At 50.8% G+C, this 14437-nt stretch overlaps 1 protein-coding gene across 5 annotated transcripts; it reads right to left on the bottom strand.

Annotated features, from left to right (window-relative positions):
* Positions 1 to 526: 526 nt before the first annotated feature.
* Positions 527 to 12940, bottom strand: LOC122364061 (pyrroline-5-carboxylate reductase 3-like). 5 transcript variants are annotated; one of them, XM_043334112.1, is made up of 10 exons: positions 12918 to 12940; positions 11916 to 11974; positions 11180 to 11257; positions 10607 to 10702; positions 10036 to 10211; positions 9691 to 9778; positions 8972 to 9117; positions 2055 to 2141; positions 1298 to 1422; positions 527 to 918 (listed from the first exon to the last, which is right to left on the bottom strand). In XM_043334112.1, the coding sequence occupies exons 2-10, from the start codon at positions 11917 to 11919 to the stop codon at positions 855 to 857; spliced, it is 864 nt and encodes a 287-aa protein (XP_043190047.1). In that variant the 5' UTR covers positions 11920 to 11974; positions 12918 to 12940; the 3' UTR covers positions 527 to 854. The 5 variants fall into 5 exon arrangements, with proteins under 5 accessions (XP_043190047.1, XP_043190044.1, XP_043190043.1 ...); XM_043334109.1 differs by lacking the exon at positions 12918 to 12940 and adding an exon at positions 12792 to 12878; XM_043334108.1 differs by lacking the exon at positions 12918 to 12940 and adding an exon at positions 12538 to 12702.
* Positions 12941 to 14437: the final 1497 nt, after the last annotated feature.

Raw genomic sequence — 14437 nt, 5'->3', positions numbered from 1 at the left:
ACATGCAAAGTGACTGCTCACGAGCGTTTGTGTCGTGTTTACTGCGAAATATGTCAGAAAGACAATATGCGTTTTCGAAACAAATGCTCGTAACATGGCGTTTTGCATGACTCACGCCGGAATTGATTGTCAACAGTTATCAACGCTTTGGGGCATCCGCGGGAGTAACCACTAACCATCCCTTCTATTTTGTGGTGATTCGTGAATGGCGGATGCGATGTAACCCAGGACGCTATGAACCCAATGAAGCAAACGATTTCAATACGCCCGCGAGGACTGGAACAGGCACTAGAACTGAATGATGCCTCTGAACGGTGATGACGCTGAAAGAAATTCTTGAATTGCAGTAGCGGATAAATTGAAGAAAAATTGCTTGCTACGAATGTCAAGCGAACGAAATGAGAAAAGATGAAACGCCACAGGGCGCATAGGTAGGCGACGAATATTGTATTGCTTGTTCTTAGTACTGTGTATATGTTGGAAGCAATAAACGTGATACTGAGTGCTGAAAAACGCAATAACTGCGTGTGCTTCATGCGTATATTGCATCAATGTGACATCTGTACACAATCAAATCAAATACCCGAAAGAACAGGATGCGTCTGGGAAAAAAATTGCTCATAAGGTTCTATAAAAATCTAGAATATGTATAAACACAAACAAGTCTGGCCGTTGGTAAGGTATCAAAAGGATAATAACAACAAAAATGACCCACGAATCCGCAGATCCACTTTAATGGCCCCGTTATAAAATTTCACAAAATACCCCTACGTCTCCTAATCGCGTACTTTGAGTGGAATGCATGTCGACGATGTTCCCACGGAAGATCTTGGCATGCTACTCGGTCACAGCCTTCAGTTATTGCCGAGCTCCTTGCTCCGCATCACAGCCGCTTCTATGGCTGACATCACACCCGACCTGCGACAGGTGGGTGCGTTCAGACACCGTCGCTACTGTAGCTCACAAACGACTCTACCACCTAATTAATGCGCTCTAATTAGCCACCCAACTAATGACAAATAACTCAGGATTATTGATCGCTCATCTATCTTACTACCGCTCAACTAATCCACCACACCATCAATATGGGGTCATGCGACACCGCAGTATCTATTTATAGTCACCGTGGCAGTATCATTGCTGAAATGTCGTTAAGCTTATCGGCTTACATCAGCAATCAGCATCAATCAGACTTCATGACAAAACGAAGCGATACCTTTCGTGGATCATGTTAGTCGGACAAAATACCGTCAGCACTGATCCGTTCCCTCCCGTCCGTCCCTGCTGTTGCGCTCACCTGTGACCGCTATCCTCCAGTTTGTGGAGGCCGGCGATCGTGGCTCCGCCCGGTGAGGACACCTCGTCCCTCAGCTGGCACGGGTGGCGGCCTGTCTCCAGCACCATCTTACCGGCGCCTAGCACCTGGAAAGGACAGATATCGCGTTAGTTACTGTGTAGTTCCCCGGCCCGGCCAGCGCCCAGCACCTGGATAAGGCAGATATCGCGTGAGTAACTGTACAGTTTCCCACTCCTGCTAGCGACCTGCAACTGGAAAACGCAGTTATCGCGGTAGTTAGTGTACAGTTTTCTGGTACTTACAGCACCCAGCACCTGGAAATGCAAACATCGCGTTAGAATATTGAGGCGTCACCATTCTATACCGATGCCTAACACCCAGGGAGCCCATGAGACATATAAAAATGTACATTTAGCCGAGAATTTGCTGGCGACGCATAAGCCAAGCCCAGTATAACACTGACGGCGCCAGGCCGACCCGCAGGCGCCCGCCAACCCGGCTCCAGATTTCCATTACAGCGACCCGGCCAGACTCGCATTCATCGCGGCTGTAAAGCTGTCCGTGCCAGGCGAGATAACAAGACGGCGTCATATTACCACGCCGGCTGGGCACGACGGGCACACAGTGATGTACGGACGCTGGGCCGCACATAACCCACCGCGGCGGCTAAATGCCGCGGACACGCCGTCTATAAGCGGCACTGAGCCCCGCACAGCGCCGCACCCGGCACCCCGGCGCGACTGCGGAGTTTACTCACCGTTTGTGCGGCCAGTTCCCGGGCAGTGGCCCAGGGAAGTCCCATCTTCACCGCTCCACTGGCCATCGCGTCAATGAACGTGAACACCTGAGAACAAAACAGAAGAGCAGGGGTTAACAAACGAAAACCCACTAATGAAGCAGAAACCACATGTTGAACAACTTTCTGCTCCAGTCTCACCACAGAACTTCGTTTAGCATTTTCTCCATCAAAAGTAGTGCGTTACATTTGGCTCACAAGCCAAACTACATACACTTTACGCAATAAGTAAGAGCTTAAATCGTCGCCAAACGACAGGGATCAGGAAGAGGATAACACTAACCCTATCAAAATTAATGACGTAGATGGTTCGAATGTCGCTACTGTGAGCTGAGTGAGCCAAGACAATGACCCCGAGGGCTTAAGTTTAAGGTTTAAAATTCAGAGGGACAATCGGCCCATAGTTGCCAGCACACTAAATTACCTACAATAAGCATCACACGGTGTTCCCGCTATAAGAGCCAACGATTCCTACGCTTCTGCTGGTGCGTATCAAATATCAATCAGCTCTCACTGATTCAAAGCGGACGGGGAATCCATTCAGTGTTATTGTCTGCTTTAAACGAAGAAGGGAAAGGACCTCATTGCCGTGGACGAATCGATTACATTTAGTCTCTGGTCTCTGGAAATATGCCAGTTAATATTCTGAGCAGGAACAGTACCGAACATATGAAATGAGTATTTGACAACTCAATTGATCAGCTTCATGAGAAAACACGGCAGAAGCGCTCGAGCTCTCGAGCCAAGCTCTTTTCGATCATGATATCATCATAAGTAACGTCGCATCGATTACCTAGAGACTAGGTAACCAAGAAAACATATGTGAATTGTGAATGCTATTTCAAAGGTATAGTCCTAGATTCAAAGCCATATGCTGTGCGATGTCGCGGACGTGTCCCGAACGCCATCCCAACCCAGACCAGTGAGAACAGGGTCCTGTTTCTCGACCCGCTGCCAGCCGCTACTATCGCGTTTCGCGAGCTGACGTTGTAGGCTTGTCCAGGTTTGTCATGCTACATATGATGTCATGCGACTTGGGCCGCATCCGGCATCACCGCTCTTCAGTAGCTCTACAAGTATGTCACATTCAGGCTTCAATGCGTTTAAACATATAAATGACGATTCCGCGATCGGCTGCCACGTGAGGTTGAGTATTTGTGGACATTTCCAACTGCACACATAGCGTCATTTATGAAACTACATATGCCAACCTGCTTCTGTTGCAGGCATGCAGCGGCAAAGTTGATTAACTGATAAAATCACGGTGACTATAAATAAATTAGCAAATATTGAAGCCTCCTACATAGGCGCGGGAGCCGGGGGGGGGGGGGGGCAGTGGGGGCAGCTTGCCCCCCCCCCCAACTCCGGGGCCGTGGGGGCGGTGACCCCACAGCTTTGAGACGGAATACCACACTTTGTTTTGCAAATGTTTTCTTTTTTTGTTGAAAAAGCCGAGGGATGAAAAATAAGTGGCCTAAAACCGGTGAGAAAACTATATTTGGGGGTACCCTAGGTTTATCTCTATTATGGTGTGCCCCCCCCCCCCCCCCACCCCCAGTCGGAAAGTAGTTCCCGCGCCCCTGGGCCCTCCTAATTCATTGACAATATTGATGTGAAAACAAAAGGCTAGCGGCCGCATATCAGCGTGCCATAAAGCAGGACTCCGATTAGCCCACCCGCAGTGAAGCTCCAGTCTTGCGGTACAGCATACCAGCGCAGGCGTTGACAGCTAACGCCATCTGTTGGTGGGATAAAGAAACCGCCCCATGCGAATCGCATCAAATCGCAACGTGTCAGATGAGGAAAACTAGGAAGACTCCAGGTCAAATGTTTATTAGATGAGAGCCCTGCATTCATACCTATTGCTCCTTGAATATGAACCCACACTGCAGGGAATGGTCAATAAATCACGTCTTCCATCACCTCCATCGGGTGAAATGGGATAGGTATTGGATCGCGAGTTGAAACTAGGAGCTGACAACAGCTGGTGAAACTGAAACGGTCAAATATGTGAGCCTGAAGGCCACGTTGGGCAGCGTCTGGGCAGTGCCACTAGGATACCATGAGACAGAGATTGCTGTTCAATGTGTCCCTCACATTAGAATATCATTAGTTCAGTACAGCACCTACAGCGATCAAGACAGGATATAATATAGCTCAATGGATGCCAATTTAGCTGTCATTTTTCACGAAAACTTAGGGTAATGGTGATTCACATTGACCCAACTATCTGAGGTAATTAGGATGATAGAATACATGTGAGATTTGTTCAATTTCTGGTTTTTTTCCTTGGCAACAAACTCCCCACTTCCCAGCGAGATGTTAGTCTTCTTCTGGTTTATTTACTGAGCTGAATCTGCCTTGAAAGAGCGCTTCCATTGGTATTCATGCGTGTACTAAAACAGCCTCACTGAGCAGAAACTATTTCACGCTTTAGCTATTGCTTTGATGCTGCGGCTTCGTGTTGTTACAAGGAATGTTACGGGTGTGTTACGAGGAATTAAGGAATGTTACGGGTGTGTGAAATGTTGTACGAGCCTGGTCTCATTACGGAATGTTGCAGGCATCCATTGATGTGTGGAATACCGGAGGCTTTTAACGAAAAGAGAAGGCTTCAGGTGCAAGTTACGACGAAGAAGGTCATGACTAGTAGCTGTTTCTGGCAATGTCACAGGTGTATATTACCTACGAAAGTGCATACGGTGTCCCTGTACTACCGGAAAACTCGCGTCTGCGGTCTGCCAATACGGGTGAGTAGTTTCACCAGTGCTTGCCGTGAGTAGTTTGAGTAGCTTAGCATTAGCAGAAGACCCCATAGTTTCGTACTCAGTGAAAAGTGACAGTGGTCCGTTTCGCTACTATGCGGATAACTGTGTATGTCCGTTGGTGTGCGCAATCTCCCGTTAGCGCGAGCGGAGTAAGGCCACATTGTTGCGTTACCGCGCGGAAGCGCGAGTTTCCGTCACAGCGAGGGCCGGCCACAGGTGCTTCCCTGGACCTGTTGCCGTCCGGACGTGGCGGAGGGAGCCCCCTGGGCGGGCGCGGTGCACGAGCGCCCGTGGCTGCCGCAGCGCCGGCCGTGACCTTGCCGGGCCGGGTCGATACAACGGCGGCGCCGCGGGCTGGACGGGTCCGGCCGGGTCGGCGGCCATCGACCGCGCCCAGCTGCCACCCCCGAGGAGCCGCGCCGACACGGGGACACGGCTCCCGGCCGGCGCGGACGGACACAGTGGCCGGAGCAGTGGCGACCGACGGAGCGCCGCGGCACGGTGCACGGACGGCCGCGTGACGGCGGACTGCAAACAATCCACAGGTGAGCCGCCAACAGAGTCCACTCGCCGACCGGAACCGTATGGATCGGAAGCACGGTCTGTCGACCCGGAAGTGAACACCGACGAAGCGGACCGCCGGCGGGCCAAAACAGCAACTAGTGGCGAAGTGGCGGAACAGCTGCAGTGATCAATTCGATCTTCTCTGCTGAAAGACAACGATATTTCTGGGTAAGTCCGAACTCATTGACGAAAGCGAGATCGGTCTGAGAGCGTGACCTGCCTGCGGGAAGCCGCCATGGAGGGCGGGGTGGCCCACCAGGGCTACCAGCCTCCGCCCAGTCCGCGGCACCGCTGGCTGCCCGGCTGGTTCAGCTCGGACCCGGACCCGGCGCTGCTCAAACCGCCGTCGACCCCCGCGACGGCCGGCGGTCGGAGGAACAAGCGGCGCGCCCGCAGCGCCTCCGCTGATCAGGAGGAGCGCGGCGAGCAGCGCCGCAGCGCGTACGCCGAGACCCTCGACTGTTTGCGGCTTAGTCTGCGTGCGGCCAGCTCCGAGCTACAGCTGCACGAGGGCGACGGATGGCCGCGCGCGGCGTCGGGCGCGGCACCGCGACGCGTCGTCCTCAGTCGAATAAGCGACGAGCCCGGCGGTCCGACCAGCATCACGATCTCCGAGAACGACCAGCGGCGCGTCTTCGACAAGTTCTTCGACTTCCATCGCTGCTACGACGTGATGCCGCACTCGAGTAAGCTGGTGGTGTGCGACGTTCAGCTGCCGGCGTTCCAGGCGTACGAGGTGCTCTGCGCGAACGGGGTGCGTGCAGCGCCCCTCTGGAACGGTGAGCTCCACCAGATGGTCGGAATGCTCACTATGACCGATCTGCTCACCATGCTGGTGGAGCACGCGCAGGCGGGCACCGCGGCGCCGCGGCTGAGCGAGTGGCGGGTGGGTCGGCCACACCGGCCGCTACTCACTGTCCGGCCGGGAGACAGTCTGCGCACGGCGGCGGCCGCCCTACTGCGTCACCGCGTACACCGCGTACCCGTGGAGGACCCCGTCACCGGCGACCTCCTGCACCTGGTCACCCGACAGCGGCTGCTGCGCTTCCTCCGTCTGCACCAGCACGAGCTGCCGCGGCCGGCGCTGCTGCAGCAGACGCTGCGGACGCTGCAGTGCGGCAAGTTCGAGGGCCTGGAGCTGGCGCGGCCCGACACCACCCTACTGGCAGCGGCCGGAGCGCTGCTGCGGCGCCGGATCTCCGCCCTCCCGGTGGTGGACGCCGCCGGCCGGCTGGTGCGCGTCTGTACCAAGGCCGACCTGCTGTCCCAGGCGGCCGCCGGAGAGTTCGGCCGGCTGCGGGAGCCGCTGTCGGCGGCCGGTCCGCCCGGCGCCGTGGTCACCTGCCGCCTGGAGGACACGCTGGGCACGCTGCTGGAGCGCGCCGGCCGCGCCCAGGTGCACCGGCTCATCGTGGTGGACCACGCCGGCCGGGTGGGCGGCGTGGTGTCGCTGTCTGACCTGCTGCGGGTGCTGCTCTGTGGCCCGGACGGTGCGCCGGCCGCGGAGCCCGCTGCGGACGCCGAGCGGCGGTTGGCGCCGCCCAGCGCCGACCCGAGGCCGGCCCGCAGTCCGGGGGGCAGCCCCAGCCCGCGGCACAGCCCCGTACACGCCGGCCACCTGGTCTGGGAGACCTGCCACCTCCTGCAGAGCACCATCAGCCGCCGACGCCTCCTCGGCAGGCAGTCGGCCGTGACCCGACAGAGCCACGACGGAACCTAATCGGCACCGGCGGGCCGCACCCGCACCACTCCCGGCAACACGGGATGGCGGCCACAGCTGGGTGAGCCGCGTATGTGACCACGGACACGTCAGGGCCATGTTCAGCACCCATGCCAAGCAGCATATGTGTTCCCAGAGCAATACGTAGCAGTAGTGGACTTCGAGAGATCAAAGTACAAAGCTGACACGGTGGGATTACTGATCACAGCCTGGGGTCGGTAGACATTAAATGAATAAAAATGAGTTGCTATATATTGCCTAACACACGGTAGCCACCTGGCACCTTTAGGACGTTCATCGTAATTTAAATTCCAAAGAGATCTTCCGTAAACATTTAAGACCAAAAGCAAGCGGAAAGTTGAGCATTCATTGACCATGTAATGCTGGTAGCCAAGGCTATTTTGACGGTCGAGAGTTGACTGACTTGCATAAATTATCCTCCATTTCACATAAACCATATGTTGGAAAAGCAACAATTTCACTCCATTACATATTGGTGGATCATTAAAGTTCGCAACACGTTAGATAGCTTTTACGAAAAGCCTAGGAAAGCCAACGTCAGACGGCTACCAAGTTACAACACAGTCAATGTTTGTTCGCTTCCGCATTACAGCACGCAACCTCGCAAATGGGATCATAAGGATAAGAGTGATCGCATTTTGTCAAAGAAATGCGCTCAGAATCTGCAACGATCTTCTCAAACAACGTTACTATAATACCAGGGAATATAGAATCATCGACCGATTTCAACTGCAACTCCTGCCAACACAGTTCACAGTACCGTGGGTCCAATGAACGCCACTGTAAATCCATCCCTTCCCGACTACCAATGCCTCAGCAGACCAGCACGCACGGTTCACTATGAACGATCGATGCACTACGTTTTGATACAGCTTAACCCGCGCCTCTGTGATGGACCAGTATTTATCCCGATCTTATGGGCTCTGACGTCTGTTTGTCGTTTGTACCGTAACTGCTTCGCTTTAGCTAATAAGTCTTGAAACCAGGCGCGTCTTATGTGAATGTTACCAACGCTGACTTATACCGCCCGAAAATGCACAATAATGTTAAATGTTGTTCGCTTCAGCCAATACGTCGAGTGGCCTCTTCCTTGATGATTAATACTCATATGACATTTCGTCAGCAGCACAATATGCACATTGCACACGTTCACGGCACAATTGTCATTCGCACATTACCTCCAGGGTAGATACACGACTTCATAATTATCCCACATACTGCACGTTCCACATTACAATTCACATGTATCTCATCACTGACCCCAGCCACAATATCCATAAGGAGAACCATCACTACCAGAAAGCCATCCTATTGTACGAGATCTCAGAGTGGGGCCCAAGGAGAATCGGCAGCTTCCCCGTTACTGTTTCGGCAGCTCAGCCGTGAGCGTCTCATCGCCGTTAGGTGATAAGACATGCTCTGACGGTCGGACACCGGCAGTGCTTTGCTCGAGCGGCCCACTAGCTACTCGACATTTAGTGTCGTCACTTTCGCCGGAGCCAACGACGCTCAATGATCGTTTGTACTCCCTCGCTGCTCCTATTGGTCCCCTTTGCACGCTGTTTCTATGTCATTTTCAATAAACAGATGCAAGTCTTTTGCCACTAGCGTGTTTTACGGATTTTGAAATTGAAGAAGGTGCAGTGTGTGGGCTGCAGTTGCTGAGTGCAATGTGACACTATTAAGATAATACAAGTCTGATGGTAGTTGACAGACACACAAGAGTACGCCGCACCTGATTGCTTCATAACAATACATGTATATCACCTCATGCAGCGGGACTGACGGGGTATAGCGGTACTCACAAAAGCCGTGCCGCTGCCGAACGCGCCGCCGACGGCGTCAATGTGCATCTCGTCCATCTTTTTGCACCGTCCCACCGCCGAGTAGATGCGCTCCACCACCTCCGAGTACTCGGGAAGCTCGCGCTTGTTGGATGGAACGCAGTAGGCTGCCCGGAGAGGATTACGAGTCAGACAAAGCAGGCAGACGAGACCGATGGAAACCTAAGGGTACAGACGGGGCCACGCCATGGGGATGGTCTAGCGATGCCAAGGCGGGTGAATACGCTTCGTACCATAGATTCATAGATCGAGTAGCTCATAGCGGTTCAACAGATTTACAAGGTCTCTTATCACAAATGATTGTATTATTCAGAAGCAGGAAGCAGGTGATAAAGCAGCGAATGTGCGGATTATGCAGATCCGTCAAAGCGACGAGAGGTCACCAGAAGCAAAGGAGGCATGAGCTCAGCAGTGAGTACACTAGCTCATTGACAAAGGTACGGGGACGACTTGGTGATGAGGACGTCAGTAGATGTACGAGTATGAAAGACCGATCGCGCACAGCACGATTCTGCAACTGAATACATATTTCCACGGTAGAATCTGAGCTCAGACAAACCACAGACATATACTCTACGTTCCAGAGCAGTAGCCACCTTGGACTCATCAGACTCCACTCCAGTTATTATTACTCCAGAGCTGGAGGAACCACGACAGCTGGCGTGTGGGGTCGAACTCACCGCAGATCCCCTCTCCGACCATACAGGGAGTGCTGGGCATGGTGCGGATGACGTAGGCCGGGCTGACGTCCAGCTGCTTCTCCAGCACCTACAACATATTCAAGACTGACGTCAGTACATTGTGACTCGAGTCAGAGTATCAGGAGGGGTGGACAAACATCAGTAAGGACATAAAAAACAGACTGACGGGATGATGATCAGCAAAGCTACCAGCAAAGCTACGATGGATAAGATTCCCCGAAACGCTCCAGTAGGGAACGCGTTTATACACAAAAATGCTAGTATCTTTTGTTTAAACAATTAAGTGCCGCTATCATACCAAAGACGTCCAGTCGTATCACTGACCTCAGTCACCCTGTCCAGCTTCAGGCCGGCGATCACCGACACAAAGAACTTCTTGGCCGTGCGGATGTTGTCCTTTTGCTCGGCCGACATCCTGCCGCTCAGCTGCTCCAGCGAGCGCTCCAGCAAGTGCGGCTTCACGGCCAAGAAGACGACGTCGCACTGCTCCAGGATCTCGCCTGCGACAAAGCAGATCCACGTCAGCACCAAGTCAAGCATTCAGTGGGTTCAGTGCAGTGAATTTAACATATCAATGGAATCATCGCGGTGCACATAGACAGCAAATACAAACAACGAGAGATCTAGAGAGACATGCACCCCAAAACAATGACAAACAACGTCCAACGAAGACGTAAGGCTTATGAAAATACATTCGCAAAATTGGTCGTGACTCGTGACTCGTGAGAACAAATCGTCCAGCATATGACGAAACATCCTTCATAAACAACAAACTGCAAAAGTCAAAGCTGTCAAAACATCACCAGTCTCCTTAAAAAAAAGAAGAACGGTACCAGCATCTCATTTACAAGTCACCACAACACCCCCTCCACCCGATGTCAGCCCAATGCCTCACAGTTGTCCGTAGTGGTGACGGCGCCCCAAGAGGCCCAGTCCTTCAGGTTCGTCTGGCTGGGAGCACTGGCATGCACATGAGAGGCATCCAATAAACCTGCAAACGGGACCGTTTCAGTGGCATGTCAATACTAGGAGTAGGCACACTCTTTAAGATCTTCTAGCAGGTCCCGATTTTCCGAGCCTTTGGGATATTGACCTGACCTGAAAGGTCAACCAATGATGTACGACCTCAAAGTTAGGTATTGTCGGCTTTCTCTCGTTACGTGCAACACGCTCGTTTTTTTCCGTGAACTTCTAACTCAATTAGGGGCCGATCATCGGGGGGGGGGGGGAGGGGTCCAACAGACCACCTTCCCCGTACGTCAGCGTCCGGCAATACACGAATATGGGCGAGGGTTAAGCCCTGAAAATTAAACATTAGAGAAGAGTTACAGTGTACTCCAATGACAAATACTGAAACAAAACAATGAAAAGAATGCAGGGACAATATTCAACTATGTGATTATCACTTCACTGTTCATGTTTTCCAGGTTTGTGTACAATTATAATAAGATATTAGAATCACACATACCTGCTTGGATGATTCCCTTCCCAATGGCTTTGGCCATGTTTCCAGCACCAATGAATCCAACATGTCTAGAACTGATATCTGGAATAGGGAAAAAACATCAAGATAATTTAATATTAACATCAAGGTACATTTTCCAGCAACTAGCATTGACAATGGACATTGGACATGGAAAACAGATGGTAAATATTATTATCTACACATGAAAAAAAGAAAAGAGAAGGTAGAGGAGAAAAAGGGAGAGAGGAAATGGAAGAGGAAGAGGAATAGGGAGAGGGAAAGGAAAGGGGAGGGAAAGGGAAAGAGAGAGGGGGAGGGAGAGGGAAAGAGAGAGTACAGAGAGAGAGGGAAAGAGAGAGGAGAGAGAGGAGAGAGAGAGAGAGAGAGAGAGAGAGAGAGAGAGAGAGAGAGAGAGAGAGAGAGAGAGAGAGAGAGAGAGAGGCAAAGAGGGAGAGAGACATGGAAAGGAGGACAGAATAAGGCTAGAGATAGGAAACAGGAGAAATAAGTAAATCAGAGAACAGGGCATGAGACAGGAGACAGAAGACAAGAGGAAATAACAGATACAGATGCATGCATAGTGCATACTGCACATAGCCCAGATTTAAAATGACAAGACATTACTGTGCATTACATATATTTACCCAAACACACAAATATACACATGATCAAAGATATAGCAATAGCAACAAAATTAAAAACATAACTAGGTACAGTCAGTAGGCATTCCCATTCTTACCCATTGCAAGCAGGAGAATAAAGGGTGGTGCTTAAGTTTGTGCTCTTAGCTAATCAGACCTGAAAGAGAAATAGTGTTTGATTATCACAGTAGACACATCAACATAGGTACCGTACCATTTGCTCCAAGATCATGGCAATCTATATCACGGATAAGTGGTTTCTCATTCTTCATACCATTTCTTGAAGTTATTGTACTTTTTGGAGATAAGTTACTGTTTTGACAATTTGTCTACATTAGTTTGTTCTTCCTGAATATGTGGTTTAGTATCTGATACAATTATGAGACCTGTGAGGTACTGGCAATTTTCACTTGTGAAGAAATAGACAAGTGGGTAAAAATATGAAAAGCTCGAAATAATACCCAATGAGACATACTCGCGATGAAGTGCATCAATGATGCCCATTGAGCTCTAATATCACTAGACTGCCAATTCAAAGTTTTTTGCCATTCCTATAAATGGCAGCACAGCAAGTGGTCAATGGTCTGTTATCGTCGGGATCTTTGATCGCGTGCAGACGGACCGACCCAACTCAAGACAAAAATCATCTATAGTGCGGCCCTAAAAACCCAAGGCCCTACCTACCCAATATTGATATAAACTTAAAACCTATATATTTACTTTTTTAGTGGTCAAAGCCCTTTTTTAGTGGCCCTAACTTACGTTACCGGCCTCGCGAGGAGGGCGGCAACCTAACTACGCCGCACAAAAAGACCGGCCGTCCTAACTAAGACCGGTGGCCACTTTTACAGCAAGACAAGATGGGAAAACCCATATCCATGTACTATGCCATAAATTTACGTTAAGACACATAGGTAAATGAGTTTGTTTGTTTGTTTTCTTGGTTATTTAACGACGCATCAGTCAGACTTAACTATTAGCGTCGATTCTTCTTATTCGTCTTGCTGTTCTAAAAATAAATAAAATAAATGACTATAAATGAATAAATGAAAGAAATGAGATGAATAAATAATATAAAAATAAATGACAGTGAAACTTACACTGGCCAGCTTGCTTTTTTTTTTTTTTTTTTTTTTTTTTAGTGGCCTCAACTTTCGTTTTTCGCCTCGCGAGGAGGTGACCCCTATACCCGGCTCATGAAGTGAGACCGGTGGCCACTTTATTAATAGCAAAATAGGGAAACCCACGCATATGTAACTTTTCAAAAGGTAAAGAGGGGCCAATTGCAAAATAACTCTGCTGATTGGGGGGGGGGGATGCTTCGGATTACATGTGCGTGGGGAAAACCCTATTATTTACGTTAGGGTTTACCTGCTGGTTGTCCTCATCCCGAAGTTAGAGATGCTAAAGCAGCTGAGGAGGCCAGGAACGTTGCAGCGCCGCTTCGCAGCTCGAAGGCGTGTGTGTGGGGCGAGGTGGACTCCGGTCGCCTTTTCAGGCAACTGTGACGTGTCTGTTTGCGATCCCCGACCCGGCCACATCGCTCCCGATCGTTGAGCTCAGGGCCTGGGGTCAAGGATCTTTTGGAGTTTTCGGGCACAGTATCAACGACATACTCTCGTCTCTGAGTCCGGCCGCTGTTCCAGGCTCAGGGGGAGGTGCGGGTCTGCAAAAGCCTTTAAGTCGTCATCGCGCTAGAGTTCTTCTACTAGTTTAGAGTTTATTATGAAGTCGAGTACCAAGTCTGTTAGTGTGGGGTTATCACCAAGAATGGTCGGCATGTCAAAATTTAGACGATGTAAAGCGAGGTACCTTGTGATGTGCCGGCGTTCGTTTCGGAATGATTGGCATCCGATTAGTAGATGTTCGACGGTCAGCCGTATGTTACAATTTTGACATACAGGCGGGCCTGCTCTGTCAAAAAGGTGACTGTGGGTGAGGCGGGTGTGACCGCATCTCAGCCTAGTTAGGATAACTTCTCTTATCCTGTTCGGCTGATTGCAAGTGTGCCAAATTCCGAGCCTTGGTTTGATCGCGTAGATATGTGGCGCGTGAGTTTGATTCCATTTTCGTTGCAAATACTCCGCAAACTTAATTTTGACTATGTGCAGTACGTCTCCATGCGCCATAGGTTCTACTACCGACTCAGGGAGCAGTGTAGCTTCCTTCGCAAGGGCGTCCGCTCGTTCATTACCAGCAATGCCGTGATGGCTGGGTATCCATAGGAAAGTAACATGCTGTGCTGCCGTCAGTTCCAGAAGTATTTCGTGGATATTATGGATGCCGTGATGGGTAACGTTTTCTTTCCGTTTGAGGGCCTGAAGTGTCGATTTAGAGTCAGTGCATATCGTAGCACGTTCGATATTTTCCGCTTTGATGTATGCGAGGACTTTTCTTATCGCATATACCTCTGCAGTAAAGATGGTGCTGTAATCAGGGAGGCGAGCTTTGAATTCGAATCCTTGTCCCACGGCTGCAGAACCAGCCTTATTCTCTGTGCACGAGCCATCGGTGTAGAAAAAGGCTGAATCGTCGTTTTGTTCCATGTAGCTTCGAAGAAGCATAACACTCTCTAATGGTGATATATACTCTTTGCAGTCGTCGAAAAGAAATTCTATTG

This window comes from Amphibalanus amphitrite, unplaced genomic scaffold, assembly GCF_019059575.1.
Source record: "Amphibalanus amphitrite isolate SeventyFive unplaced genomic scaffold, NRLGWU_Aamphi_draft 000654F_arrow, whole genome shotgun sequence".
NCBI lineage: Eukaryota > Metazoa > Arthropoda > Thecostraca > Balanomorpha > Balanidae > Amphibalanus > Amphibalanus amphitrite.
The sequence above is the reverse complement of the archived record's forward strand: the minus strand, read 5'-3'. Positions and strand labels throughout refer to the sequence as shown.